This window comes from Onychomys torridus, chromosome 18 (genome assembly GCF_903995425.1).
Source record: "Onychomys torridus chromosome 18, mOncTor1.1, whole genome shotgun sequence".
NCBI classification, from domain to species: Eukaryota; Metazoa; Chordata; class Mammalia; order Rodentia; family Cricetidae; genus Onychomys; species Onychomys torridus.
In genome coordinates, this window is record NC_050460.1 from 64,650,408 (window position 1) to 64,678,174 (window position 27,767).

A 27,767-nucleotide genomic window follows, 5' to 3' on the forward strand; every position below is an offset into this window, starting at 1 on the left:
AGGAAGCCACGTTTGCAGTCTGGGCCCAGCGTTTGCAGCACCACGGCTATCTCCTGGCCGGCCTCTTAGGCAGGTTCCCTTTCCAGATCGCCAGAGCCCAGGGAAAGGGGGCAGCCCGCTGCCAGCTTCTGGGGCTGAGGGACTCTTCTTGGGGCTAGCTCCAGGCCACCTGTTACACTGTGTTCAGTGGGTCCAGGGGTGAATTGCTCCCTTGGTCTGGGGGCACGGGACTGCTCGAGGTTCAGGGATAAGAGCACTCTTCTCCACAGGCCATGAGACCTGGGGCAGATGGAGTCACGTCTCTTGGGCCTCAGTTTCCTTCCTTGGCATGCTTGTGACAGGAGTGTGTAAATGAGCATGCCACAGGGGGGCATATGCCACGTGTGTGCTCGCCTGTGAGAAGCGGCCCTGCGGGTGGGGGGTTCCAGTGACGCACCGGGTGGGTGTAGCGCGCCCCTCTGCGTCCCTGAGCTCTGCTGTACTTTGCTGGGTGTGCGCTGGGCAGCTGGGTTCCCTGACCCTCGACCTGTGGGGGTGAGGAGGGGTCTCCGCCATGTCTTTGGGGCGCAGGGGTGGTGAGCTGGCGCGCGCATGGGGCTAGGGGGTAGGAGGGAAGGCTTCCTGGAGCGGGTGACAACCGAGTGCCGTGGGAGCGGGAGCCGCTGGCGGGGCGGGCGTGGAGGGGTGGCGAGTCCCAGCTTCCGGAGGTGGAGGTGCAGGTGTGTGTGTTCGGGGTGTGTGTGTGGGGGGGTGGGGGGAGACCCGGGCGCTCGCTCTTTAAAAGGCTGGCGGAAGCGTGGCGCGCTCGACCCGCACTCGCGGCGCAAACTTGCGGGCTGGGCTCGCGCGTGCGGTGCGGCAGGGCGGTGGGCGCCGGGAGCGGTGCGGCCCCCTCGGCCCGCGGCCCGCGCTCCCGGCGCTCTCGCCCCTCCCGCACCGCCGGGCTCCCTGTGCCTGGCTCGCACGCTCTCATTTTCTCCCCGCCGCTGCCGCCGCGGCCGCCGTCAGGTGCCCGCAGCCCGGCCGGCTGCGCTCGCCCCGCAGCCCCGAGCCTCGGTGCACGCAGCGCCCCGCACCGCCTCGCCCGCGCTCTCGGGCTCGGCGGCGGCGGCGGCAGTGGCGGCGGCAGCAGCAGCAGCAGCGGCACCGTGGCGGCCGCTCCCAGCTCCAGCTTCCCGGGAGCTGCTGCCCAACGCCGCGCGCTGCTCCGAGGCTCCGGCCAAAGCGGCCGCCGGCTCCTCCCCGCCGCGCCCGGGACTGCCGGCGGCTCCGCGCCGGGCTTCTCGGTCCGCAGCGTCAGCGCCGCCCGCCGTGGCCCGGGCTCCCGGCACCAGCAGCTAGCGGCTGGCCTCCGCCTCCCTGCGCTCCCCGGGGCGCAGCCGACCCCCGGCCGCGGCGTTCACCTCGCCGATGCGCGGTGAGTTGTGGCCCGAGAGCACGGGCGGAGGGGGACTATGGTCTCCGGGAGCGCGGGCTGCGCGGTGGGGACCCCGGCGTCTGGGGAGGTGGCCTCTGCGAGCTCCCTAGTTCCGGGGAGGCGGGCTCGGGACCCAGGGACAAGGGCTCCTCTCCGGGCTGGGGCCGCCTCTCCGATGCCCCCTCGGGGATGGGACACAGCTATCTTGCGGATCTAGGGGAAAGTGGGGTGGGGGCTGTGACGGGCTGCACTGATGACAGGTGGAGTTGGCCCCGATGGGGATGGCGACACCCGCGCGCCCCCTCTGCTGCGCAAAGGCTAGGTGGTGGGGGCGCGGGCCGGGGTGTGCGCTTTTGCCCCGTGGTCCTCGGCCGGAGGCAAGGCTCCCTTCTCTGAGAACCGAGTCCGGCCCCGGCACCACCTTCGCCACTGGCTGGAGCCGGAGCACCTCCTGCCCGCAGCCGCCGCCGCCGTGGTTTGCGGTGGCGCTGCAGGTCTGGGGTCTCTCCACAGCCCCGGGACCTGGGGTCAGGCTTTCTTAACACTTGGGGCCATACCCTCCCCCGAAACCTTGGTGAACCGAGCGTCTCTAAGGGATCTTCGTGAGCGCTGGTGTGGCGGGGGAGGTCCCTGCCCCGGGGTCGGTTCCCCGCGCCCGCGGGCAGCCGTGTCCCCTCCCCGCGCGGGGGCGGGGCCGAGGTGGAAGCCCGACTGTGCGCTGCGCCCCCGCACCTCGCGCTGCGAGGCTGTTTGTGCTGAGCTGGGGCAGCAGCACAGCGGCGGGGAGTCCTGAGCCCAAAGGACGAGCGCCCTCTGCCCCTAGCCCTGGGCGACACTCTTGGTACTCAGACAAGCCTTTCTGCAGGGGACACCTGGTTTCTTCTTGCTCTCCTCATTATCCCTGCCCCTGGCTAGGGAGAAAGCTGGCTTTTGGTGACACCCTCCCTGAGCTGGGCTTTCAGGGCTAGGATACCCCAAGCCACATGTGTGGCAGTGTGGTGTCCATCCTGCCATGAGTCTGGCGGGAGGCGTGTGTGTCTGTGTCCCCCACAGCCAGCCACCCACTCTACTCTGGATGATTGGACTTAGGGCAGGCAGGCAGGCAGGGCAGTACTCTGAGGGTATCCCTTCTGAGCATCTCAGGCCACTGGAGCGTCTCTGCAGCGGAGCCTAACATCTAACCAGCCGTGGGGAGAGGACTCCCCTTCACATGCCAGCCTTACCTCTCAGGGTGGCTTGGCCTCTCCCCCCCCCCCGGGGGGGGGCTCAGTTCCCCTGTGAATGGGAGGAGGTGGCAGGCCTCTGGTGAGGAGCTGAGAACTTGGGAGCTTTCCTGAGCTGCTCCTATAGGAGCTCAGAGTCTGGAGGTCAGGGATCACAGGGGACCACCACAGGCACTGTGGGGGGATCACAGGGGACCAGCACAGGCACTGTGGGGGGATCACAGGGGACCAGCACAGGGAGTGTGGGGGATCACAGGGGACCAGCACAGGGAGTGTGGGGGGATCATAGAGGACCAGCACAGGGAGTGTGGGGGGATCATAGAGGACCAGCACAGGGAGTGTGGGGGGATCACAGGGGACCAGCACAGGGAGTGTGGGGGGATCATGGAGGACCAGCACAGGGTGTGTGGGGGGATCACAGCGACCAGCACAGGCACTGTGGGGGATCACAGGGGACCAGCTTAGGCCCGGGCCTGTGGGCATTAGTCCTCAATAGAAGACTGCTTCCTGAAGGAGCCCCCAGCCTTGGTCAGATTCTTGTCCTGGGTGGGACCTTTGGGGATAGTGCCCCACCCATTTCTTCTAAGCTCTGAGCTGCATGCCTGCCCTCCTGGGGAACAGATGACTACCGTTTTCTTGGACTCTCCTCACCTGCCTCACACCGCTCAGGGACAAACATCCCCAGAAATGATCCCTTACCCTGGTAGTTGGCAGTGTTTGGTCTAGAGGAACATATCATGAGTGGTGGATTTCCAGGCACATTCAGAGAGGGCTTTGGGGGACTCTCAGCCTCACATAGAACAGGCCTTGAGCAGGCAGGGAGGTAGGGACAGGTCAGGAGCTGGACAGATGTCCTGGTCTCTGGCCCAGCTGAGGGCACTGCCCTCCTCCTCTGACCTGTATCATGGCTTCTGTATCCTTGTCTTGGAGGCATGAAGTCTCTAGGAGCTTGGCAGTCAGCCTGTGACTGACTATTTGCTGGCCAGAAGAGCCTGGAAGGCTCTGCATAGCCTTGTCCCTGTCCTGAGGGTGCCACAGCCCAACCTTAGTGCTGCTGGGCCATCCCTACCCCACCGCAGGAGCCAGCTGGTGGGAAGACATGGAGCAGGACCCATGGACTCCAGAGCCTTGTAATTACAGCTGACAGGCCTGTCCTCTTCCTCCAAGCTCAGAGCAGCAGCCCCTAATTACCACCCACCCCAAGACATCTGCCCACCCCTGCTGTCCTCCTCCTCTCGGCCCAAAACCCAGCTTTCCAGTGGGCAGGCCCTGCTGGGAGACTGGGCAGCTGGGCTGGCAGCTCCTGCCCCTGGAAGGTATGTGCACTCCTGCAGATCCGCACCTCATGCCACTTGGAGAAGGCGTGAGGGAGCTGGAAGCCAGGCCCCAGCCCTGGCCTGGCCCGGCAGAAGACCTGCTGGCTGAGCAGGCCCCCACCTGAAGTAGAAGAAGCAGAGGAGCTTGGAGTGAGGACAATAGCTTCCTGTCACTCCCTGTAGGACCCCGTTTCCAAGAGTGTCAGCTCTGCCCCAGTCAGCTGGGATCACCAGGGAATGAACTGAGAGAAAGCTGGAAGATGGCTCATTTGGCAAGCCCCAGGTTCTGAGTTTGGGTGCCGGCACATGTGTGAGAGTTATGTGGTGATGTACCTGTAAGCCCGCACTGGGGAGGCAGAGACAGGCAGCCCCTGGGCTCACAGCTCAGCCAGCCTATCCTCACCATGGCCTTCCTATTAGTAAGACCCTGTCTGGACAACTAGGGAGGGGAGAAACCGAGGGAGACAGCTGCTGTCCACTTCTGGTCTCCATATGTACACAAGTATGCACGTGTATGTACACCACCCATGCATACAGCGGGATTGAGAGAAGTCTCGGCCTGGGGCCCTGGAGAGCAGGCTGTCCCCCAGTCCCTTGTACCCTGCTCCCATGCAGCAACACCTCCCTCTGACCTTGCCCCTCACTCCCTCCCCAGGCTGCTTCCTCTTTCCAAGCAGCTTTGCACCTTCAGGGAAGGTTGTGAAAAGGACCCAAGGGAGCAACTGATGGCCCCAAGCTGGCCTAGCCCAAAGCGGCCGTCCGCTCTGAGCCCTCTGAGCCTGCAGGCCAGTGAGGCTGCTCTGGCTTGTCCCTGTCCCCTGGTTTCTTGGTAAAACCAGCACACTGAGCATAGTACCAGTCACCCCTAAATGAAAGCCGAGTCCTCCCATCAGTATCACCCCCGAATGTCACTGTAGAGCAGTGTCATGGTGGCAGCCAGGTGTTAATATGTGTGGACTCGCATATATTCAACGAATTGGATAACTTGGTGGATAATGGCATTATCAGGACCCTGTTCAATTAAAGTAGATATTATCTGCAGTAATTGGGAAATGACAGCCCATAATGACAGCCTGTGCCATTTTAGGCCTAGTGAGACAGTCTAGTTAAGCTACCACTCTCCTGGAGAAGGCAAGGCCATGATCACTGGGGCAAGAGCAATAACTATGAAACCAGGAGAGACCCGTGGCTGCTCCTGTGGCTGTGTGCGGGCACAGGGCCAGAGTTCTGGGCTCTCTGGCTACCTCCCCACATTCTTGGGTGACAGAAACCAGCCCTTGTACCCTACTAGGGGGTGGAACTTCTAGATAAAACGACAGCCACTGCCCCAGATGCAGAGAGTCTTCAGGTTCAAATATAGACACAAGGGGCAGGGATTCAGCCTGGCAGGCCCTGTCTGTCACAGACATCATCGTGGCCACTTATGCTCCGTGGCCTTTGTGTGGCCCGCCTAGGGATGAAGTCTTCTCCTCGGAGGTGGCTGTGTCCACGCTCTGCAGCAAAATGGATCAGATTGGGTTTAGCACCCGGCTTCAGGCAGTACTTGGGCCTGGAGTATTGGGTTTGGGGGCGCCAGCTGTCAACTTGGGTCTTGTGCAGGAAGCTAGGGACCATGGCGGGGACATGGGGAGGTGAGGCCAAGATGAGAGGGTTGGGCTGTGGGCACTGGGCCTGAAGGTGGAGGAGGCAGTGTGGACTCTGATGCCCCAGAGAGGCGGGCGATGTTGGTTTGATGGATGGCTGATGCCCTGAGCTTTGGTGATAGGCTGGACATGGGATGAGACTTTCTGCTGATGTGGGCAGCTGTGGCCTGCTCAAGTGGCTCAAGTGGCCATCCTTCTGGGCCTCAGGTTTCTTTTTCATCTTGTCACTGAGCTCGAAGGCCCCATCTCTCTGTCTGAACAGTGGCCATGGAGTCTGACTGAAGCCAGTCACTCTCTGACTTGCCCCTCAGCAATCCTTCCTCTCTCTCCTCTTCCGGACGAGCTGGCTTCCTGCTGTTCATCCACAAAAGCTAAGCACCAACCTTGGGGTCTTTGTCCTTGTGGTCCCCTCCTGGCTCTGCTCCAGAAGCCCACGGGCTTACCTATTCCCGCTGTACTTTCTTTCTATTCGAATACAACTCCTCAGAGAAACCCTCCCTTGTGATCCTCTTCCCAAAGGGCTCTTCTGGGCGCCTTCCCTGATGCCCTGCAGCTGTGTGGCTCTTGTCCGTCCCCTCCTTCCTCCCCAGTGCCAGCTGCACAGGTGCGTGTGCCTGAGTCACACCAGGGCAAGACACACTGGGAGTTCATAGCCCATATTTGAAGGCCACCCTGAATGACTGGATGTCCATGGCAAATGGGACAGCAGTCTGTGCTTGACCACACATGAGGTCTCAAGAGTTTGGTTCAAGGGCTGAGTCCTGTGTGGACTGCAGATGTTGCTGCTCATTGTCCTGGGCTCTGCCTCAGTGGAGCTGCATGGCTGGCTCCGGGAGGGGACCTGTCTCTGCCTGTCATTGATTGAGCGTGTTATTTTGTGTTCTGAACCGTGGATGAAGCATAGGAGATGTAAAGGAGCTGGTCACATGGGCCCCTCCATCAACCCCCAGCATCAGCTAGACTATAATATTTGTCTCAGGAACTGGAGTAGTCAGGGCAGATTCCCTGGGGGAGGAGGGCTCTCGGCTGCCACCGGAAGGGCAGAAGTACAGGACTGTGGATGTCATGTTTTCTTCTGCCTAATTCCCATGGATACTGAGCTGAGGAGTTACTTCCTGTGTCCTTCCCACCTCCTACCTCTTCTCTCCTTCCATACACATTTCTGCAGGGCTTGCCGAGAGCCAGTCACCTCGGAATCAGGCTTGTGCTCTTGCAGAACCTGAACGGATGGATGCTTGGGGTGTGGACTGTTCTAGGACTTGGCAGGTTCCCAGTCTGGAGCCTCAGCTATTTGAATGCAGGGCTTCCAGAGCTGGGTACCAGTGTGATACTCTCTGTTACCAGCCCGTGGCTGTGGGAGAGCTGAGGGACCTGGAGAAGTGCTAAGGGACCCAGATCTTCTCTTTAGAATACGTCTCTGATCAGTTGGGGGGGCCTCGGTGCCTTGGTCCTGTTCACAGCCTGAACACCTACCCCAAGTTCCACCTTCAGAAGTACCAGTACTGTGTATCACAGGGTCTCGTAAGTGCAGAGCAGGCTCCTGGGGAGCAGTGCAGGCCCCTTTATAGCATCCATTCTCCACACCATGCTGAGAATGTACGGCTGGTGTGCCAGGGTGCAGAGGCCATGGAGGACACAGCCTGCTCGCCTCATGGGAGGCCATGTGTCCGATGGAGCCACAAAGCTGCTCTCTGTCAGGCAGAGTTGTGGACTTGCTCACTGTGGGGCAGGGGAGGTTGTGAGTGGCCTGCTTCCCATGTCTGGGCACTGGCCAGGTCCCTTTGTAGGGTACTGACTCACAAACTAGTCCTTTGTTGGGTCGTGGGGTCCTGGGGGTGGTGGAGAGGGGTTCAGGCAGGAAGAGGGGAGAGGCCTCTGGTTCCCTTTCATTTTTGCCTTTTAGGGTGTGTGATGGGGCCAAAGAGATGTCTACAGGGCCAAGGACAGTCCCCACTCAGCCACTCACAGTTTCCAGCTTTCTGAGCACCTGGTTGGGTGGGAACCAGAGGTATCCAAGGTGGGACAGGTCACTGAGGCGATGGAGCAAGGCTCAGGAGGGCTGAGGGCGGGTCTGGGCTCTAGCTCTTCCTATGGCACTCCAGGGATAGCTTTGCACCCTGAGTGCCCACATCTTTTCTGGGGCGCAGCCCTCAGAGGATCAAGTGTAATGGCTCCCACCTTGTCCTGTGACAAGGTACAAGGTTACGCCCATTCCTGTCCACAGGTCTGCTGTTTGGGTTCTGTTTGGTTGGTTTTGGAAGAGTCAAAGGCAGCTCAGTGAAGGATGACTGGAGTTTTGGTGAATCATGGTTCTCCCTGCCTGGTTGTTGCTCTGTGGTCTGGTTCCTCCTGGATCGGGCCATGCTTGGGGAAGAACGATCGAGATCAGAAAGGCCATGGTGGACCTGCCTGAGAGGACTTCGCACGGTCCATGAGACAGGTTTCTGAGCCCTCCCTGGTGGCCAAGGCCTGCGGTTGGTCCTCAGCCCTCCTAGACTGCAGCCCATCCCAAGTTCACTTTACAACCTCCTTCACTGAAGAGAATACTCTGGACAATGCTCACTGTTGGCCTGTGAGCTAATGCTGTACCCGGGAGGACTCTCTGCTGTACGGGGGAGGACTCTCTGCTGTACAGGGGAGGACTCTCCTGCTCCTCCTCTGGTACTGTCATTGTCCACCCTGCAGCCAGTGGGGGAGTAGGGAGGACTACGCCGGGGCAGTGGGGGAGGCGGGGGGGGGGGGAAGAAAAGGGAGATGCTGGCCTTGCAGCCCTCCTTCTGGGAGGGGAAATGTGTGTGTGTGTGTGTGTGTGTGTGTGTGTGTGTGTGTGTACGCACGCATGTGTCTGCGGCTTAGGGAATGGACTTCAAAGAACTCCCCTTTCCCCTGCAGGTGCAGACAGACATCCCCAGGGCTGTGCTCTGCCTCCTTTCAGGGTATTTTTACTTCCCCCTTGTTCCTGATACAGCATCAAAAGCTGTTGGAGAGGCTGAAGGAGCTGTGCCCACCCATCCCCTTGGAGGAACTGGAATCTGCCTGGGGACCTGCTATGGCCAGGGATGAGGCTCCTGTCCCGGGAGGGAGGCCATGTGGGAGGCTTGGCAGCTGGAGAGGGACTCCTGAGTCTGGCCCCACTGTGTTGGGCTTCCTTCCCCTCATTCCCTGATGGTCCCACATGTGGGGGGCGCACTGAGCCTCTAGGAGCTTCTGTGAACCTCTGGAATGTAGCGAACATCTGGAATGCAGTGAACCTCTGGAATGCAGTGAACCTCTGGAAAAGGCTCCAAGCCACTGCCACAGCTCTGTTGTGCAGGCTCCCTGCATCTGTTGGCCCTAATATGGCTCATACTCTTTCAGGGTGCCAAGCCCCCTCCATATGACACTCATGGAAACAGCTGTGAACTCAGCAGGCCTGGGGGACGGCCCACAGCAGCAGTGGAGTGGCCAGAGTGTGGGCCACGCTGCACATGCACTGTGTCTCTGGGCTCTGTGGCCAGAACCACTCAGTGCTGCGGCTGCCCCCTCTGTGGGGTGGGCTGGACACTCTATCCCACCCCAGGGTGGTGTGTTATGCTCTCCAGCTGCCCTGTGGTTGTCTGAACTGCTCAGTGACCCCTTGTCAGTTGTTTGGCATGTCCATGCCCTGTCCTCACACAGGTCACTTTAGTGATAGCTGTAGATGTGCCCAAGGGGCCACCATGGTGCCCAACTGACCCAAATTACATGTACGAACACAAGAAAGACCTAGAGGACATGTGCCCACCTGGCAAGGCAGGGCAGAGTTCTGGGACTCCATGGTGACACCAATCTCCTTTCAACTGCTTGTGACCTGCCTAGTGTCCCATCTAGCTATTCCCACAACCACCCAGAAAGTGATCCCATAAAGCCATTCTCATGAGGAGTGAGGGATGACAGCTCTGGGCAGAGGTGGCCTTGAGACCCCCAAAATCTGGCTGTGGATCTAGTCCCAGGTCCCTGGGTCTTGGAAAAGGTGGTTCTTCAAGGATCTCTATGTGCTCTGTCTCTAAACCTGACACATCTTGATCTGCTAGGTGACTTTGAGAGAGTTATGGGATGCTTCTGGGCTACCCATACCAGTTCGCTGGTAGAGCAGGGCTAGGTGGAGTCGTCACCAGAGTCTTGACTGCCCAGGGCCTGTTGCAGATGGAAAACTTGAGGTCTGGGCTTGTAACTTAGTGGTGGAGATTGCCTAGCATGTGCTGACCTTGGGTTTAATCCCTATCCCCCCAATACTTAGTGTGAGGCCCTCAGGGCCTGAGAAGCCCAGAAGCTGAGGCTGTAATCTGGTCTCATATCCTTCAGTTCCCTGTCCTTGGGGCTTTAGTAGGTGGATTGGCAAGTTGAGGAGGGGTGGGTTCCCAGACCCCTGCTGGGCCTTGATGGAAGCACCCTATTTCTAGGGGGAGTTTCAACCCAGACTCTAGCTCCTCCTCTGATTGCATGGGAAACTGAGGCACAGAGTGGCCTAATGGCTAGCTGGCTTCACTTGACAAACCCTTGGAGAAAGGGTCTTGGGGTCACCTCTTGGCCCAGCCCTGACTCAGCTATCAGCTGAGTTTTCCTGGTGGATTCTGAAATAGAGGTGGGAGGCTGCTAGCTTCAGGGGGAAGGCTAGGGGGTGTACAGAGTTCCCAAGGGAAATTAGCCCAAATTAGCTGTGAGAATGAGGAAGAGTTGTTTTCTCCTCTACCCTGAAGATAAATATTTAATCACAACAATAACAACAATGCTGATGATAATGTAGAGGCCCTGGTCGCAACCTGAGCCCCACTGGGGCAGATATCAGAGGGAGGGAGGCCAGAGGAGGCTGAGGCAGGGAGAGGGACAGGGGAGGGAACCTGGATTTGTGCTCTGTTTGGGCATTTGTGTGGCCGGGGTGAATATGTGGGAGTGAGGGACCATCTCTGAACACCAGATTCCTACTTCTTCCCACCCTTTGGTGTTGCAGCTCCTGGCCTGGGCCCAGCCAGCACTCCAGCCTTACTGGGCAGGCTGCTCTCCTCCTGGGGTCTTGGCTTCCCCTCTTGGGTCCCCCCAAAACAGCTGGGTTTCTAGCTCAGAGCTAAGGTGGGGAATATCTGTGGAACTTGGCACAGACTTCTATGGGGTTTCAGTTTCTTCATTTCTATCATGAGGTGGGATGGACAGGACTGGTATCTTCCTATAGCTTCTGAGGGCATGCTGAGGGGCTCATTCCTTCCCAGCCATGCTCACTGTCCCCAGGAGGACTCTGTCAGAGGCCTGGCCTCTGAGGGCAATGGGTCCAGGCCAGCGAAGGTCTTTAAACATGACCCAGTTTCTGTTTCCAGCTCTGCATTTCCTCAGGAGCTGGGCCGCAGAAGTGAAAATCAAGTAGAGATTTATGGCGTCTTTGGCGATAACCTCTGGGTTCCCTCTCCCAGGCTCCTGATGAGGAATCAGAACAGTAAATGTCTTCTTCGGGCTGGGTTGATAGTCTCTCTCTCTCTTTCCCAGGTTGGTAGCAGTGATTGGAGCTGTTTTCTCCTTGATGCTAAGATCCTGCCAGGCTAGGAGCTCACCTCCCTTTCCATAGCCAGACACGGCAATCTGGCCTGCAGGACATGGGGACAAGGATCTGAGACCTCCTGTAGCTCCGGCCACTTTCTGTCGTCTGTGGATTTGGCCTGTGTGGGCCACTGAGCTCCATTCAAGTACCAAAGAGGAGGAGGGGAGATCTTTGGAATGGGCCAGTCCATTGGCCGTCTCCAGCCACCCTGCTGCTGAAGCTGCCCTGCTCATGTGTACCCAGGCCGTGGGACCCAGGGCCTGCCAGGGCTAGGAGTCCGGCCCACTATTCATGGGTCTCTAGGCCTTTTCGAAATGCCTGGGAAGGGAGGCTGGGGCTGGTGGTGGGCCCGGCTGCCCCTCTGCCTGCTCCTCAGCCTTTATGGTCCCTGGGTGCCTTCATCCCTAGGGAAGCCCAAGGGTCACCCCCACATGAACTCTATCCGCATTGATGGGGACATCACGCTGGGAGGCCTGTTTCCTGTCCATGGCCGCGGTTCAGAGGGTAAAGCCTGTGGGGAGCTGAAGAAGGAGAAGGGCATTCACCGGCTGGAGGGCATGCTCTTCGCTCTGGACCGCATCAACAATGACCCGGACCTACTGCCCAACATCACCCTGGGCGCCCGCATTCTGGACACCTGCTCCAGGGACACCCATGCCCTCGAGCAGTCGCTGACCTTTGTGCAGGCGCTCATCGAGAAGGACGGCACGGAGGTCCGCTGTGGCAGCGGTGGCCCGCCCATCATCACCAAGCCTGAACGAGTAGTGGGTGTCATCGGAGCTTCCGGGAGCTCGGTCTCAATCATGGTGGCCAACATCCTCCGCCTCTTCAAGGTTAGTGCCCTCCATGGCCCAGGGTGCCTGGCCTGAGACTCCTTCCTCCTCCTCCTCCTGACTGTGTGGGAGAGTGTATGAGGAAGGAGGCAACCCTCTTGGCTCTGGCGCCTGATGCTGTTTGAAGCTTGGGCTCGGTGGAGTGAGGGTGGGGCTGAGGGATGGGGCTTGGTGCTGACCATGGTCCTGAAGCAGCACGTGCCTTGGCTCCCTCTTTAGACCCTGAACCTGGAGGGGGTTAGAAGTGTGAAAGAACATCAGAGAGAGGCAGACAGACAAATGGAAGACAGGTGGATCGATGGAAGGGCAGACAGACAAAATATAGACTGGAAACCACGGCGCTGCAGATTGCCAGGGGATAAAGCAAGACTTTTGTTTTGACATTGTTTTCAAATAATTGCAATCCCCAAGAAAGATGTGTTTCTTCTGGTTAGTTGAGGAAGCCCCTGGTGGCTCTCCCAGCCCGCCCTTCAGTTCCGGCTAGAGAAGAGTGTCCTGGTTTTCGGATGGGGGCGGGGTTGTGGGTTCAGGGGGGGATGAAGAGAGGAAGGGGGGGCAGCAGGCTAATCCAACCTTAGCCTGGTTACCTGAACGTAGCCCTGGCTTCCCTCCCATCCTCCCCTCTGCCCTCTGCCCTCTGCCCTCCTCCTTTACGTCTTCCTCCGCTTGCTTCCTTTCCAGCCCCTCCCTCCCCCTCCCCCTCCCTTCTTCTCTTCCCGGGGCAAGAGCTGCTGATTTGCAATTCAATTGGAGCCAAGTGCTTGCTAAGCTCCTAAAACAACCGAAAGCTACTGGGAAGAGAAAAAAACCTTACAAGCGTTTTACCAATAATTATGCACCAGCTCCCCCCACCCCTAAGCCTGCCTCGTTTGCTCTGTCTGTGGTGTGAGTGGCGGGGGAGAGCGGGAGGGAAGAGGAAGAGACCAGGAGAGGCCACTAGTCCCCTCTAACTCTGACCTCTGGGTCCCTTTGCCCTGGTCTCCAGGGCTTGGGAAAGGCTGTTTGAGCCACTTGGGGTGGGAGGAGAGGAAGCCAGTCCCTCTCACCCGGAGCTCATCTGTCTAACTCTGAGGATGCATCAGTACTGGGGATGGTGTGGTGTCTGGGCCTCCAGGAGGGCATGAATAGAGACGAAGTTCCTGTTAGATGGGGTAGAATTTAGCCACGGCTAGTCTCAGGTAACCCCACTGCAGAGTGCATTACCCTGTCTGCATCTGCAGCCATCATAAATGTGTGTGCACATGTGTATGCACCTGCTGTGGTCCCAGGCTGGCCTTTTCCCGGGCGGTTGGTTTAACTTGATTTGGGCGTAGGAGCAGCAGGAACCCCTAAGGAAACGATGCCCTTGCATGGACAATTCAAGGAGTCCCTGGGGACCTCATTGTCCTAATCATCTCGTGGGTTCTCAGAGTGCTGCATTGGTCCTCCCATGCCTCCAGCCTCATGGAGAGAAGGAGATGATGGGAAAACTGGGGCTGACTGTCCCAGGCCCGCTCCACAGATGGCTGGGACAGCTGAGTCATCCAGGCCCTGCCAGGCCTGGGAGGGAGGCAGCCTGGGCCACCCAACTGTGTTCCCAGTGACGCTGGCCCAGCCTCCAGCTCATTGTCAGCGAGCCTTGTATGGAATCTTGAGACTCTCCTGGTGCTCCAGAGTGAGGGCTTCCCCATATCCACTTCACCTTTGGGATGGGGGATCACTGGCTCCCCGACTTTCTGTTTGGATGTTAGGCTTCAAAGCACATTCATAGGAACACATATATCTGGGGGACAAGGTGCTTGAGGCCCTCGAGATGGCTAGCATTTCTGTGCTACTCTACCCAAGGATGGGCACAGTTGGTGTGATAGGACCCAGGGCTCAGGCCTCCTTGTTCCCTGTCCCTCTGGTCCTGTGTGAAGAGGCCTGGCTGCTAGGTCTGTGCCTAAGCGAACACAGGGATTGGTGTGCGTTGTGAGGTGGGCAGGCTGCATTGACTGCTGGTCTGGAAAGAGAGGAAGTAGGGGAGGGGAGCAACCAGAAGGCTGTGGTCTGTGTTCCCTGGGTCCCTTTTAGTGATGTTAATGGTCCAAGCTGGGGCAAGAGGCTTCTTCACTAATGAAAATGATAGAGACGAGAGGCTGACCGGACACTCAGAAGCCATTTACAGAGGCAAGAGGTTAACTTGGGTGAGTGGGCTGGGCAAACCCACAACAAGAGCTGGCTCTCCAGCTCTGGGGCATGTGGGTGTCTGGTCCCCTGTGTGTGTATGGGGGTATGTGTCACTGCCTGGCTCTGCCTCCCAGCCACAATGGAGACTAATTCTTTCAGGGGGACCTGGGCTCTGCTGCAGTGGTCAATGCTTCCTCCCCACTGAGGGGAGCTCCAGGGGCCCAGCCTGCCTGGAGGGTGCTTATTGGGATGCAAGGGGCCAGATCTCCAGTGCTTCCTCTAGACAGCTAGCTCACACAAACCGCTGCAAAGTGGGATGGGAACCCGGCCATCTTTGGGGAGCAGATGCCTGACTCTGGGCATACACAGACCTAGCAACCACCTACGTCCTGTTCAGTCAGCCTTAGCTTGGCCTGTTCTCCCAAGGGAGAGAGGATGAGTGTGTGGAGAACACCTTGCCGAGGGTCCACAGTCTCTGAGGAGGACATGGCGTGGCTGTGGATACCTTGTGGTGGTGACAGCCCCAGGCAGGGTCAAGCCTGAGCGTTAATCCTTGTCCCTCCAAAATCTTTAGAACCCCACTTACTGTATCCGCCACTGATACCAGAGTTTGAACGAGCCAGTAGGGTCTTCTGAGAACAGATGCTGTTGAGGGTGGTCAGGGCAGTGCAGGCTCCAACCTGTGCGCTGGTGAGAACTCAGAGGAGCCGTCTCTGAGTCCCTCTTCCTTTTGCTTGGGAGAGAGTTGAAGCCTGGAGAAGAGACCAGGCAGAGGATGGTGGACAAGGCCGATCACTTGGGATGCTGGTCTGCCTGATTCTGCCTTAGTTTGCAAAGAGTATGAGGCAGTTGCCCCAACCCCCTCAGCCAAGAGGATGGAATTAGGAGGCGGGGTGTGAGCAAGGTCAGCACAGGGTCCGGTACAAGGTCAGCCCACAGGAAATGTCACACCCAGCTTGGAGCTGGGCCTCAAGTCAGCATGAGATACTCCATCGATGCAGAAAAGCTAGGAAGGAGCAGGCAGGCTGCAACAGACGGTGACCTTTGAGGCTGATCCTGGAGAGTTCCCGCCATCTGCTGGGCCTCTCCTTTCTTCCTGTGAGGGCTTCAAGCTTAGCGCTGGCTGAAGCCACGTCTCCATGGGGAGTGACAGTGTTCTTGTTGGGGCTAGTGAAGGGGGAGGGGCTTTTGAGCTGCCCCGGCCAGGCCATGAGGGTACTGCCATTGCACATGGGGCTGGGAGGGGCCTCCTGACTTGTGTGGCTGTTGAGCAGGTCCAAGGCTCAGCCCTCAGCTCCTGCCCAGGACTTCTAGAAGCTTTGTGGTAGAGTTGAGACCAGATTTCCTGTGGAAGCAATGGGTTTGTGCTTTCAAGTGTTCCAAGTCATGGATGAGAAGAACTCTGAGAGTCCTCAACCTCCCCAGAGCAGCTCATGTGCCTGGAAAGCATGACACACACACTTCCTTCTAGGCCCAAAGCTGGGACTTACAGACACTGGACCTCTTCTTCTTGTGGCACCTGCTTAGGTTCTCTGTGAGCTCATCCTAGGCATGGCCTCTCCCCAGCCCTCCCTCCCAGCCTCCCCCAGGCCTCCCTCCCAGCCTCCCCCAGGCCTCCCTCCCAGCCTCCCCCAGGCCTCCCTCCCAGCCTCTCCCAGCCCTCCCTCCCAGCCTCCCCCAGCCCTCCCTCCCTCTCCCCCTCCCTCCCTCCCTCTCCCCCTCCCTCCCTCCCTCCCTTCCTCCCTCCCTCTCCCTCCCTTCCTCTCCCTCCCTCCCCCTTCCTGCCTCCCTCCCTCTCCCCCTCCCCTCCCTCTCCCTCCCTTCCTCTCCCTCCCTCCCCCTTCCTGTCCCTCCCTCTCCCCCTCCCTCCCTCCCTCCCTCCCTCCCTCCCTCTCCTATTCCCTCTCTCCCTCCCTCCCTCCCTCCCTCCCTCCCTCTCCTATTCCCTCTCTCCCTCCCTCCCTCCCTCCCTCCCTCTCCCCCTCCTTCCCCCTCCCTCCCTCCCTCCCTCTCCTATTCCCTCTCTCCCTCCCCGTCCCTCCCTCCCTCCCTCCCTCCCTCCCTCCCTCCCTCCCTCCCACCCTCTCCCTCTTTTCCGTCAACAAGGTCTCATGTAGCTAGGCTAGCCTCAGGCTTGCTATGGAGCTGAACATCTATCTGATTCTTGTGCCTCTACCTCTCCAGTGCCAACAGGCATCACTATGTCGTCCCGTCCCCAAACTTGACACAGGTTAGTTGTCTGGAAGAGGAACCTCAACTGAGGAAATGCCTCCATCAGATTGGCCCGCAGGCAAGATTGTGGGGCCTTTTCTTGATTGATGATTGACCTGGGAGGGCCCAGCCCACTGTGGGCGGAGCCACCTCGGGCCTGCTGGTCCTGGGGTGTACAGAAAGCAGGCTGAGTAAACCACGGGGAACAGGACGCACTTCTCCTTGGCCTTTGCATCAGTTCTTGCCTTGAGTTCCTGCCCTGGCTTCCCTCAGTGATGGACTGTTACCGGGACGTGTAAGGTGAAATAAACCCTTTCCTCCCCAAGTTCCTTTTGGCCATGGTCTTTCTCATGGCAATGGAAACCTAAGGCGCACCCTCACACCCAGTGTTATGCAGTACTGCGCATGGAATCCAGGGTTTCTGTGTGCTAGGCAGTGCCCACCACTGAGCCACACCCCAGCCCCTGGAGCCGTCTTTCTAGAGCCCAAGTTGAACCTCCTGTCTCAGCTGCTGAGACCTGGTGTTGACTTCCTGTCCTGCTTGGCAATGTCAACTCCTGCTGGAGGCCTGGGCTGCCTGACAGCCTCAGCTGCATCCGTCTCTCAGGAGTGCACTCCACACCAGCCATACTGCTTTCTTCCTGTTGCTGAAGACATCAAGCTGCTCTTCAACCCAAGGGCCTTTGTCCCCATGCTCCCCTCTCTCTGGAATCTCCTCTCTCACTCTTGTATACTTAGACAGGGTCTCTCTATGTAGCCCAGGCTGGCCTCAGACTCACACAGGTCCGCCTGTCTCTGTCTCAGGTTGAGGCTCCTCTCTTGTCTGACCTCACTTTCTTCTCATACAGTCACCGTTCATGTCATCCACACGCGCACGACTTGTCTGTCTTCTGTCACCCTTGGCTCCCTTCTAGACCAGACACCATATCCGGCCCGCTCCTGTTTTCATGTGGTCTGTGAGCTACAGAAGGTTCTTATGGTCCAGATATGTCCAGTCCAGGCCTAAGGCTGTGTGTGCCCCTGGACAGATATAAATACAGCCAAACACAAAATCATAAACTTACTTAAACATTTTGAGGGTCTGGAGAGATGGCTCAGCACGTGAGAGACCTGTTGTTCTTGCAAAGTTCCCAGAACCCACATCGGATGGCTCACAGTCACCTGTAGCTCCAGCTCCAGGGGACTCAGTGCCCTCTTCTGGACTCTGTGGGTACACACACACACACACACACACACACACACACACACACACACACACAGAGACATGGACACATGAACATGGATACATAAATACGTAATTAAAATAAATGGTTAAAAATTATGATATTTTGGGCCAGTGAGACGGCTCAGTGGGTACAGAGGCACCTGTTGCTAAGCCTGATGGCCTGAGTTCCATCACCAGGGGCCCTATGGTAGAAGGAGAGAACTGACTCCCATAAACTGTGGTGTACACATACACACACACACACAAACACAAAATAATGTAACTTTTTTGTTGTTATTGTTTTTCAAGACAGGGTTTCTCTGTGTAGTTTTGGTGCTTGTCCTGGATCTCGCTCTGTAGACCAGGCTGGCCTTGAACTCACAAAGATCCCCCTGGCTCTGCCTCCTGAGTGCTGGGATTAAAGGCGTGCGCCACCACTGCCTGGATAACACTTTTTTTTTTTTAATTATGAGGCTTAAATAAATGCTAAATTACCCAGTTATCAAGTGTGAATTTTGTTGTGTTACCATGTCAAAAGTTTGGGTATACCTGGAACTTATGGTTGGGGGTGAGCCACCAAAAATACAATATGTCATGATGTGAGAAAGTCTGTGAGGACACAGCCACACCTGCTTGCTTTCTGCTGTTGACCTACAGCTTTAAGAGCTGCTGAGGTTCAACTGTCTGCAGGGCTCCTGGTGGAGGCCAGGGGAATAGTAGGCCACCAGGAACCTCCACCATCATGGGCTCCTGGAAGAAGGGGACATATGTCCCCTGGGCTGCAGCTGCTGCAGCTGAGGTCTTAGAATCTCCTGTAAGTTCCAGCACGGGGAGGGAGTAGCTGAGGTCACCTCTGAGTGAGTCAAACCAGTGCTTCCATCTGGATGTGTCCCTCCCTTGAACACCTTCTTCATGCTCTTAGTGTGTTGCACCAACACCTTGTCCCTGGGAAAAGGACTCATGACCATATGTTTCTAGAGGTTTGCTTCGATAGGGTTTGCTCAGCCACAGCTTGGGGTGAGTGAGGTTGTAGTTGGTTGTTTTTTACTCTTTGTTCTTTGCTGTATTGAGGGGCCCACCACCCAGCTCCCAAATAAATACACACAGTCTTATTCTTACTTACAAATGCCTGGTCTTAGCTTGGCTTATTTCTTGCCAGCATTCCTTAACTTAAATGATCCCATCTACCTTTTGCCTCTGGGCCTTTCCTATTCTTACTTCTGGGTATCTTACTTCTACTCTTGCTCTGTGGCTGGCTGTGTGGCTGTTCCCTTATTTCTTCACTCCTCTTACTGTGGGTATCGCGCTGTATGCTGTGAATGTGTTGCTCTGATTGGTTAATAAATAAAATGCTGATTGGCCAGTAGCCAGGCAGGAAGAATAGACGGGACAAGCAGAGAAGAGAATTCTGGGAAGAAGAGTCCTGGCTGAGTCAGGAGTCTCCAGCCAGACACAGAGAAAGCAAGATGTGAAGGCAGAACTGGGAAGAGGTACCAAGCCACGTGGCTAAACATAAATAAGAATTATGGGCTAATTTAAATGTAAGATGTAGCTAGCAAGAAGCCAAACAGTTTTAATTAATATAAGCGTTTGTGTGTTTGTTTGCGTCTGAGCAGCTGTGGGCCCGGGCGGGACTGGAGAAAACTCCAGCTACATCCTCTCATTCCTCCTTCTACTGATTTTCTCTGCCTAGCCACGCCTATCCGTTCTCCTGCCTTGCTATTGGTTGTTTAGCTTGCGATTAGACCAATCAGGTGTTTTAAACAGGCAAAGTAACACAGCTTCACAGAGTTAAAACAAATGCAACATAAAAGAATGCAACACATCTTTGTATCATTAAACAAATGTTCCACAGTGTAAACAAATGTAACACATCTTAATATTCTACAGCATGAGGTAAATAGAGAAAGCTCTGAGAGGAGAATGTGGAATGGTGGTGTCAGCCACATCAGCCTCAGCCTGGCCCTTTTCGGTGGCCACCCTCCCAGCTCCCCTAGCAGCAGGTGCTCAGTGTCTGTCCTCCTTTTACAGAGAGAACAGTGGTGTGGACAGCTAAAGAGCATGCTCAGAGTCACACAGGTGAGCTGTAGAGCTTGAGTATGCATTGGGCACCTGGGCCCAGCCCACTTCCTTCCCCACCATCTCCTGTCCCTCAAAGTGGGCATGGGGCTGCTCACTGGCAGAACCTGCAGTGTGTGCCCAGAGCTCTTACTAGGGGTCTGGAATACTGGTCCAGAGAACAGGTTTGATGGATGGCTTACTTTCCTATTGTAATGAAGAGACATCATGGCCAAGGCAACTTATGAAAGAAAGCATTTAATTGGGGGCTTGTTTACAGTTTTAGAGGGTTAGTCCATTATCATCATTTCAGGCATGGCAGCAGGCAGGAGCTGAGAGTCCACATCTGATTCGCAAGCAGGAGGTAGCAAGTGTGAAACTGTGCTTTTGAAACCTCCCAGTTGACCCACCCCAGTGACACACCCCCAACGAGGCCACACCTCTTAATCCTTCCCAAATAGTTCCACCAACTGGGGACCAAGCATTCAAATATATGAGTCTATGGGGGACAATTTCATTGAAACCACTACAGTGGATGCCAGGGCTGCAGGGGAGGATGAGGTTCAGGGTCAGTCGGTCTGAAGACTGTCACCTGTTTTCTTAAGGTTCCAGTATGTGTCGCTCTTTTACCCCCAGGAACTGGCGGTCACTTGGGGTGAGCATCTAGGAAGGGAAGTCTCTGGGCCAGGTGCACTGGGGTGCAGCTGCAGCCCTGAGGGTCTCAGAGTGCCAACACTTGGTCTCATCCCTGGGCCAGCAGACCCTTCCTGCCCACCTGGCCTGGACTGAGGGGTCCCAGCTGCTTTGCTCCACTGGGATGACACCTGGCAATCTAGAACAGCCTCTCTGTACCCAGGGACACTCCTTCTCTGGTTCCCAGAGCTTGAAGCCTAGTGTCAGGCCTGAGCTTGGACACCTGCTGACAGACAGGCTGCACCCTCCTTGCAGCAGCTCCCTGGTGCTGTGGGCATCTGCAGACAGAGCAGGTGTGGTTTCAGTTCCCACTGCCTTGTGCTCAGTTTGGCTGAGAGAGGAAGGAGCAAGACCTTCTGGAGAGCTCTTAGGGGAGCCCTGGGAGGGAGCCCTGGAACCCACGTGGGGCCCAGTAGAGGGGCTCAGGGTCACCGCTTCCGGCTTACAGCTCCCTCTCTGCTGGCTGGCCTCAGTTTACTCACCTGTAAGCATTTGCCCACACACCATATCTGTGTTATAACCTCTTGTCTACATGATGTGGGGCTGTTGTCCCTTGGCTGGCACCGGACACCGAGGCCCTGTCCCATGGTCTGACATGGGGCCTGAGTACCCCAGGTGGTTCTGACGTGTGCTCAGGGGAGCATGTTGCCCAAGCAGGAGCCGAGCAGGTGAAGCCGTATCAGGGGGAAGTGGGCAAGGAAAAGATGAACGACTCAAACCAGTTATGCCAGGGCTGGTGTGACCCGTGGAAAAACAAGACTGCTTCCATGAGAAGTGTCATGGAAGCAGCTGCTTTGGCGGAGGAATGGCCATTTTTGAGAGGGGACATTTCTTTTTCTGTTTTAAAGTGTATGGGTGTTGTGTCTGCATGTGTATGCAACACATGCATGCTGGATGCCCTCAGATCAGGAGTAGGTGTGGATCACCTGGAACTGGAGTTACAGGTGGTTCTGAGCCACCATGTGGGTGCTGGGAATTGAACCTGAGTCCCCTGGGAGAGCAGTCAGTGTTCTTAACCACTGAGCCATCTCTCCAGCCCGAGAGGGGACATTTCTGAAGACAGGTAAGGGAAAGTGTTCTAGAGAGTGGCAATGGTAAGTGCAAAGGTCTTGGGACAGCAAGGTGACCAAGACTCCACAGGAGTAATGTGCCTCTGAAACCCACATTGCCTACTTTTGCTGTAGAGGTGTCTGGTGAGCCTGGGCCATGTCAGGACCTCTGTCCCCTCACTGCCTGTACAGCCTGTACCCCAGCTGTGCCTGGGATGCCCAGGCAGGTTCCTCTCTAGCCCTCACTTCCCTTGTCTGAAGGTCTGAGTGGGGTGTACCAGAAGCACCCAGGCCCGCAGGCTATGGCTGTGGTTGGGTGTAGCTTGCACATTGAAGCCAGATCTTGCCCTATGTTGTCCAGGGATGACACAGCTGAGGCCCCTGTCTCTCCCAGATGTTGATGAAAACCAGTAGAGGCTGGTGGATGGGATGGAGAATGAATGGGCTTTGTGACATTGGATTTTGGTCTCCTGCTGACAGCTCCCAATGGGCTTCATGATGCTCCTGCTCATGTGAGCATGTGATCTGAACAGGAGGAGCGGTAGTTTGGGGGAGGCGAGGAGGCTTAGCAGGCTGGTGACTGTTGTGTGTCCTGAAGCTCCTGCAAGGGGACCAGTTGACATGGACCCTGCTGTCGTTCCCAAAGTGGCTGGCCCTGTGAGGGGATGGCAGCTGGGGAAAGGCTTTTGGTCCCCTTGTCAGTGAAGCCCAGGGCCAGGTGACGCTGCCACCTCACTGTGGGATCATCTCAGGTGGGTCAGCTGCTGTATCAGTAACTGAGGGTGTCAGCCTAGGCAGGCTATGACCCCACTCCTTAGCTAAACCGGGTCCATGTTTTCCAAAACCAGCCTTGCCGGTCTCCTGTTCTCTCCTGGGACATTCCTTTTGCTATTTGATGGACTAGCTGGAGCTTTTCAAGGCCCAGCTCAACCTGCTAGAACTTCCCACCCCCAGCACGGTAGGTGGCAGACCCGGGCAGCTGTTCCTGGCTGTTTCTCATGCTCCAGCACCTGGCCAGAGACCAGCAGATCAGCAAGCAGGCGGGAAGACACAGCGTGGAGCTGGGTGACAGGTCGGTGCCTGGCCCAGGTCTTCAAGGTTAGGCCCAGTACCTCCCCTCTAATAGCCATGAACTCTGCATGTCCCCAATTTATTAACTAGCATTTCTATGGCCTACACGTGCTGGGAAGAAAAGAAGCCAAGGTCTTCGTGATATAAGACTTGACCTTTCCCAGTGTGCTGCTGGGGGGGAGGGAGATGAGGACATTGCTCCAGTTCTGACACTATCTGGGAGATGGTGTGGGAGGGGCAGGGACCCCCTTAGCCTCACCCCCTCCTCTGTGTCCAGGCCTCATGCCTATTCCTGCCCCTTCACTGCTTAAGTGGCTCAGTTCCAAGACCTTTCTGTGGGGGGCACCTGGCTCACCTGGACCCCCTCTTGTGGCTCAGGACACCCCCTGATTCCTGTAGCTCCAGGAATTTCTCCCAGCTGGTGCCTGGAGGGCTGTGAGTTGATGAGGCCGAGGTATCTTTTTCCCAGATGAGGGAGACAGGCTGGGCCCATGAACATGGCTCTCACCAGTTTTCCGGGCCATGAGCTGGGAAGGATGTCATGGCCCACTGAGCGGTAGAAAGGAACAGAGCCCAGTACCAGGTGCACAGGAGAGGCGGCCCTCTCCTTCTGGAGTTTCTGGAGCTCAGTCCCTCCCAGACCTCAGTTTCCCTCTGGTGCTGGCTGAGGGCAGATGCTCTGTGCACAGGCTGGTAGCAGCCATGGCCCATTCTGTAGCCTTCCTCAAGGTCATGGGGGAATCGGAAACTTATCACAGGCCAGCCATCCTGAAGGGGCAGGAGGCTCACCCTGAAAGGAGGTGAGAGGATCTGTGGGACTAGGGGGCTGCAGACAGCATGCATCCCCAAGATGGCCCGGGTGGGGGAGGGGCAGCACTAACCTCTGCCAGAGCCTGGGACAGCGTGGGTACTCCTGGATCTCTCTGTCTCTCTGTCTCTGTCTCTCAGAGGGCAGGATCTCTCTACATAGCACTGGCTGCCCTAGAACTCACTCTGTAGACCAGGCTGCCCTCGAATTCACAGAGATCTGCCTGCCTCTGCCTTCTGAGTGTTGGGATTAAAGGCGTGCACCACCACTACCTGGCTTCTGTTGGATTCTTTTGAGCCTCATGCGTGGCTCCGGTGATAGGAGGTTATTGGTGAAATTATTGAGGCCACTCCATGTAGTTAGAACGGAGGTTTATTTTGTGGGGTAACTTACAAATGAAGGGATAGGTTGTAGGGTCTGGGAAAGGTATGGCGCAGTCCGGCCGTGTTCTCTGGAGAACTCTGCTTGGTCTACCTCCAGCGTCCAGGGGCCCAGAACCAAGAGTGACCTCTCCTCTCGATCCTGGGTCTCCAGCTTCCTCCCTCAGCCCCGCCTTGTAGGTCTGACCATTACCAAAGCCTCAATGGGGGTTGGAACTTCCAGGCCAAGGCTGGGATGGCTGCCCACTACAGGAGGTTTCATGTAGGAAGCTGATGATATCAGACACTTGAGGTCCCTGTTTACTGAGGGGGCTGTTGGAGGAGGGGACAGCAAGCAGGAAGCTTGAAGGTCACAGGAAGCATGATGTTCCTGCGTGTGGAAGTTGACTGTCCCACCTGTGAGAGGCTGCATGGGCTCAGGGTCACTCTGGCAGCGATGTGTGGGGGAACCAGGGACACAACAGGCATCCCTGCCCCTAGCCAAGGGCTGGAGGAGTCTGAAGTGCGGAGACCAGACTTTGTAAGTGCTTTGATTATTTTAAATTGCTTAAGTGGCTAAGATGGCCCTTCGGATCTTGAGCACCCAGGGACGCAGACACAAAATCAATTAGGAAAGGTACAACAGACCTGGGGGAGGCCTCACCTCTTCCACCCTCTCAGGCCTGTCACTTCCTGGAGCTCTGCTGGCCTCTGCCTCTGCTTCCAGCTGGGGCATTGCAGGCCACTGGGGTAGCCTAGAGGGTCTCCTGACAGACTATCCAAACACCAGGGAGCTTGCTGCAGACCAGCTTGGCTTTCTCATAAAGGCCTGACTGTAGTTTAATATTCCAGAGTCCACAGGAGAGGCTGGCCCCATGGACCCTTGCTCAAAGATCTCAGGCACTCTGGGGGATGGCATGGAGACTTTCTTTGTCCTCAGGGCTGGAGGGGACTGGGCACCACCCCCTGCACCTCTGTGGTTTCTGAGCATTGCTCTCATGGGTGTGAAATGTTACACTCTTGGTTTCTGTGGCTTCTTTGAACAACATTTTCTGTCATGTGTGATGGTGACCCTGTCTCCACTGCTGTGCCGATTTCTGTGGGGCAGTTTCCTCTACACATGGCCCAGGCTGGACCAGAAGGTGCCCTGTGGCAGACCTCACCTCTGGAGCCAGCCAGGCAAGGCACTTCCGTTAGTGCCCTGTGATCAGTCTTGACCTGCCTTTATGTGGCCAGAAACAGGATGTTTTGTAGATTCTTATAGAATCTAGAGAGGAGATATTTGAGCAGAAGAGTGAGTGTGGGAAATCCTGTCTGTTCTTGGAAGATTCTGGGTCCAGAGAGTGGCTCATTCAGACTGCAGGCGTCAGCTGGGCTGTGGTGGCGCACGCCTTTAATTCCTGCACTCGGGAGGCAGAGGCAGTTGGATCTCTGTGAGTTCCAGGCCAGCCTGGTCTACACAGAGAAAACGTGTCTTAAACAAACAAACAAACAAACAACAACAACCCCCCCCCCCAAAAAAAAAACCCCACCAAACCAAACCACAGACTGCAAGCGCCTCATTAACCACACATAGCTCCTGTAGTACGGGGCAGAGGAGCAGCCTGTTCCCTTTGGGTGGTAGCTCTCTGCTGTCATATAGAGTTTAGGCACAGCGCATGTATCCAACATGCTCTTGGGGTTCAGGGCTTTTATTTTTTTAAAGCAAAGAAAAAATTTACCCTTTTTAAAAAATATTTTTTATTTTATTTTTTATGTGATTGAATGTTATACCTGCATACCTGTGCACCATGTATGTGCCTGGTGTCCAGGGAGCCAGAAGAAGGTATCAGGTTCCCAGGAACTGAAGATGGTTATAATCCCCCATGTGGGTGCCAGGAATTGAGCTGGCTCTCAATCACTGAGCCATCTCTCCAGCCACTAAATACGTTTTTGTTTTTTAAAGAGCTATGGCTTTACTTTTAAGTGTGTGTGCACTCAGTAGAGAAGCATCTAGAGGCATTGGCTCCCTGGGCATTGGAGTTATATGTAGGCTGTGTGTGCTGGAGACTGAACTCAGGTCTTCAGTGAGAGCAGGGTGTTCTCTTAATTGCTGAACCATCTCTCCAGGGCTCAGAGATTTCTAATGGCTGCTGTTGGTGTCTGTGACAACATAAGGCCTTGTTCCACCCACCCACCCACCCATTATCTATCTATCTATCTATCTATCTATCTATCTATCTATCTATCTATCTTTTTTATCTATCTATTGAGGCAGGTTCTCTCTATGTAGTCCTGGCTGTCCTGGAGTTTGCTATTAGACCAGGCTAGCTTCAAACTCATAGAGACCCTCCAGTGTGCTGGGATAAGGGTGTGCACCACCATGGCTGGGGAAATTTTTTGTTTTGAGACATGATCTCCTGTGTCCTAGGCTGGCCTTGAACTCATTTAGCTAAGCATAAACCTGGCCTTCTGATTCTTCTCCTTCCACTAAGTGCACTGAAATCACAGACATACCCCCTCACATCTGCTTTATGCAGTGTTGGGATGGAGCCCAGGGCTTCTTATATGCCAGGCCAGCATTCTTTCAGATGAGTCACATCCTTTAGCGCTCTTGGTCTCTTCTTAGTCACTCCACATAACCTGCGGAGCCATCAAGACAGTAGCCCCATTTTACAGATGAAAAAACCGAGGCCTGTAGAAACTAGAGAAGCCATGCAGCCAATTAGAGCCACAGCCGGGCTGGGTCAGGTCCCAGCCTGCTGCTCTGCCTCTGCATGCCCAAAAGTTACGAGGAGAATCTTTCAAATCCGGCACCTCAGTGTAGGTCTGCCTGCCTGAGACAGGACAACCAGCCTTAGAACCGATGTCTGTGCCTGGCCAATGTCCCCTGTCTCCTTCCTGTTGGGTTTTAAAGGCCCACGTTTGTGGTCGGTTTGGAAGAAAACAGAAGAGCAGACTGGGAGCTGCAGTTGGCCGCACAAGTGTGAGGACCTGGGTTTGGGTTGCTAGCACCCATGTAAAAAACTGTGCATAGCTGTAATTACATCTGTGATCTCTGCTATGGGGAGACAGAGAAACTGGGCTCCCTGGCTGCTGGCTGACAAGTCTAGCTGAATCAGTGAACTGCAGATTTAGTGGGAGACCTGTTTCAAAACCTCAGGTGGAATGTCCTGAGAGATGGTCAGCAGTTAAGAGCACTGGCTGCTCTTCCAGAGGATCCAGGCTTATGTCCCAGTGCTCACATAACTCCAGTTCCAGGGGATCTGATGCCCACCTTTGGCCTTTGTGGGCACTGCATGCACATGGCACATGCATTAATGCAGACAAACATTTATACACATAAAATAAAGCGGATTAGGGATTTAGCTCAATGGTAGAGTGCTTGCCTAGCAAGCACAAGGCCCTGGGTTTGGTCCTCAGCTCTGAAAAAAAAAAAAAAGCTTCAAAAAAACTTGAAGAATATAGTAGAGAGTGATTAAGGAAGACCTATGATATGCATGCACAATAACAACATAAAGAGGTAAAGAAAGGGCTGGAGAGAAGGCTCAATGGTTAAGAGTACTGGCTGCTTTTCCAGAGTACCTGGCTTGATTTCCAGCAACCACAAGGCAACTCACAGCCATCCATAACTCTAGTACTAGGGGACCCATCACCCACTTCTGGCCAGGCATGTACAGATGTCTGTGCAGACAAAACACCCATATACATAACATAAATACCAAGGTAAAAGAGGCAAATAAAATTGCCAGTTGCCTTTCTAGGTGGCAACCTGATTTGTGTGTATTTTCCCACAACCTTCTGTTCATGTAGCAGGTTGAGTTCACATCTGTGGCTAGTGTTTGCACAAATCATGGTGGTGAGCATTTTCTAATGTCCTTAGCCAGTTTTTTTTGTTTGTTTTTTTGTTTTTTGTTTTTTGTTTTTTGTTTTTGTTTTTTAGCTGAGGATCAAACCCAGGGCCTTACCCTTACTAGGCAAGTGCTCTACCACTGAGCTAAATCCCCAACTCTTAGCCAGTCTTTGAAACATGCTGTCTGCTGGCTACATAATCACCCACTAGAGCACTGGCCATTCTTGGTTCAAACCCTCCTGGTAGTTAGTTGGCTTGATGTAGTTGGGGGCTGCTTCTTTGGCCATGTCTATATTTCCACAGGAAATGTGACAGCATGGTACCTAGGTGACTGGAGGAAGTAGCTGGGGGAGG

General features: G+C 55.8%; 1 protein-coding gene across 1 annotated transcript in view; it reads left to right on the forward strand.

The window, feature by feature from the left end:
- Positions 1–809: 809 nt before the first annotated feature.
- Positions 810–27,767, forward strand: part of Grm4 (glutamate metabotropic receptor 4) — a 93,064-nt gene continuing 66,106 nt past the window's right edge. Inside the window, exons 1-2 of the mRNA XM_036167524.1 lie at positions 810–1,417; positions 11,096–11,980. Of these exons, the coding sequence (XP_036023417.1) occupies positions 11,462–11,980 (519 nt within the window). The 5' untranslated portion in view covers positions 810–1,417; positions 11,096–11,461. The remainder of the gene's footprint in view (positions 1,418–11,095; positions 11,981–27,767) is intronic.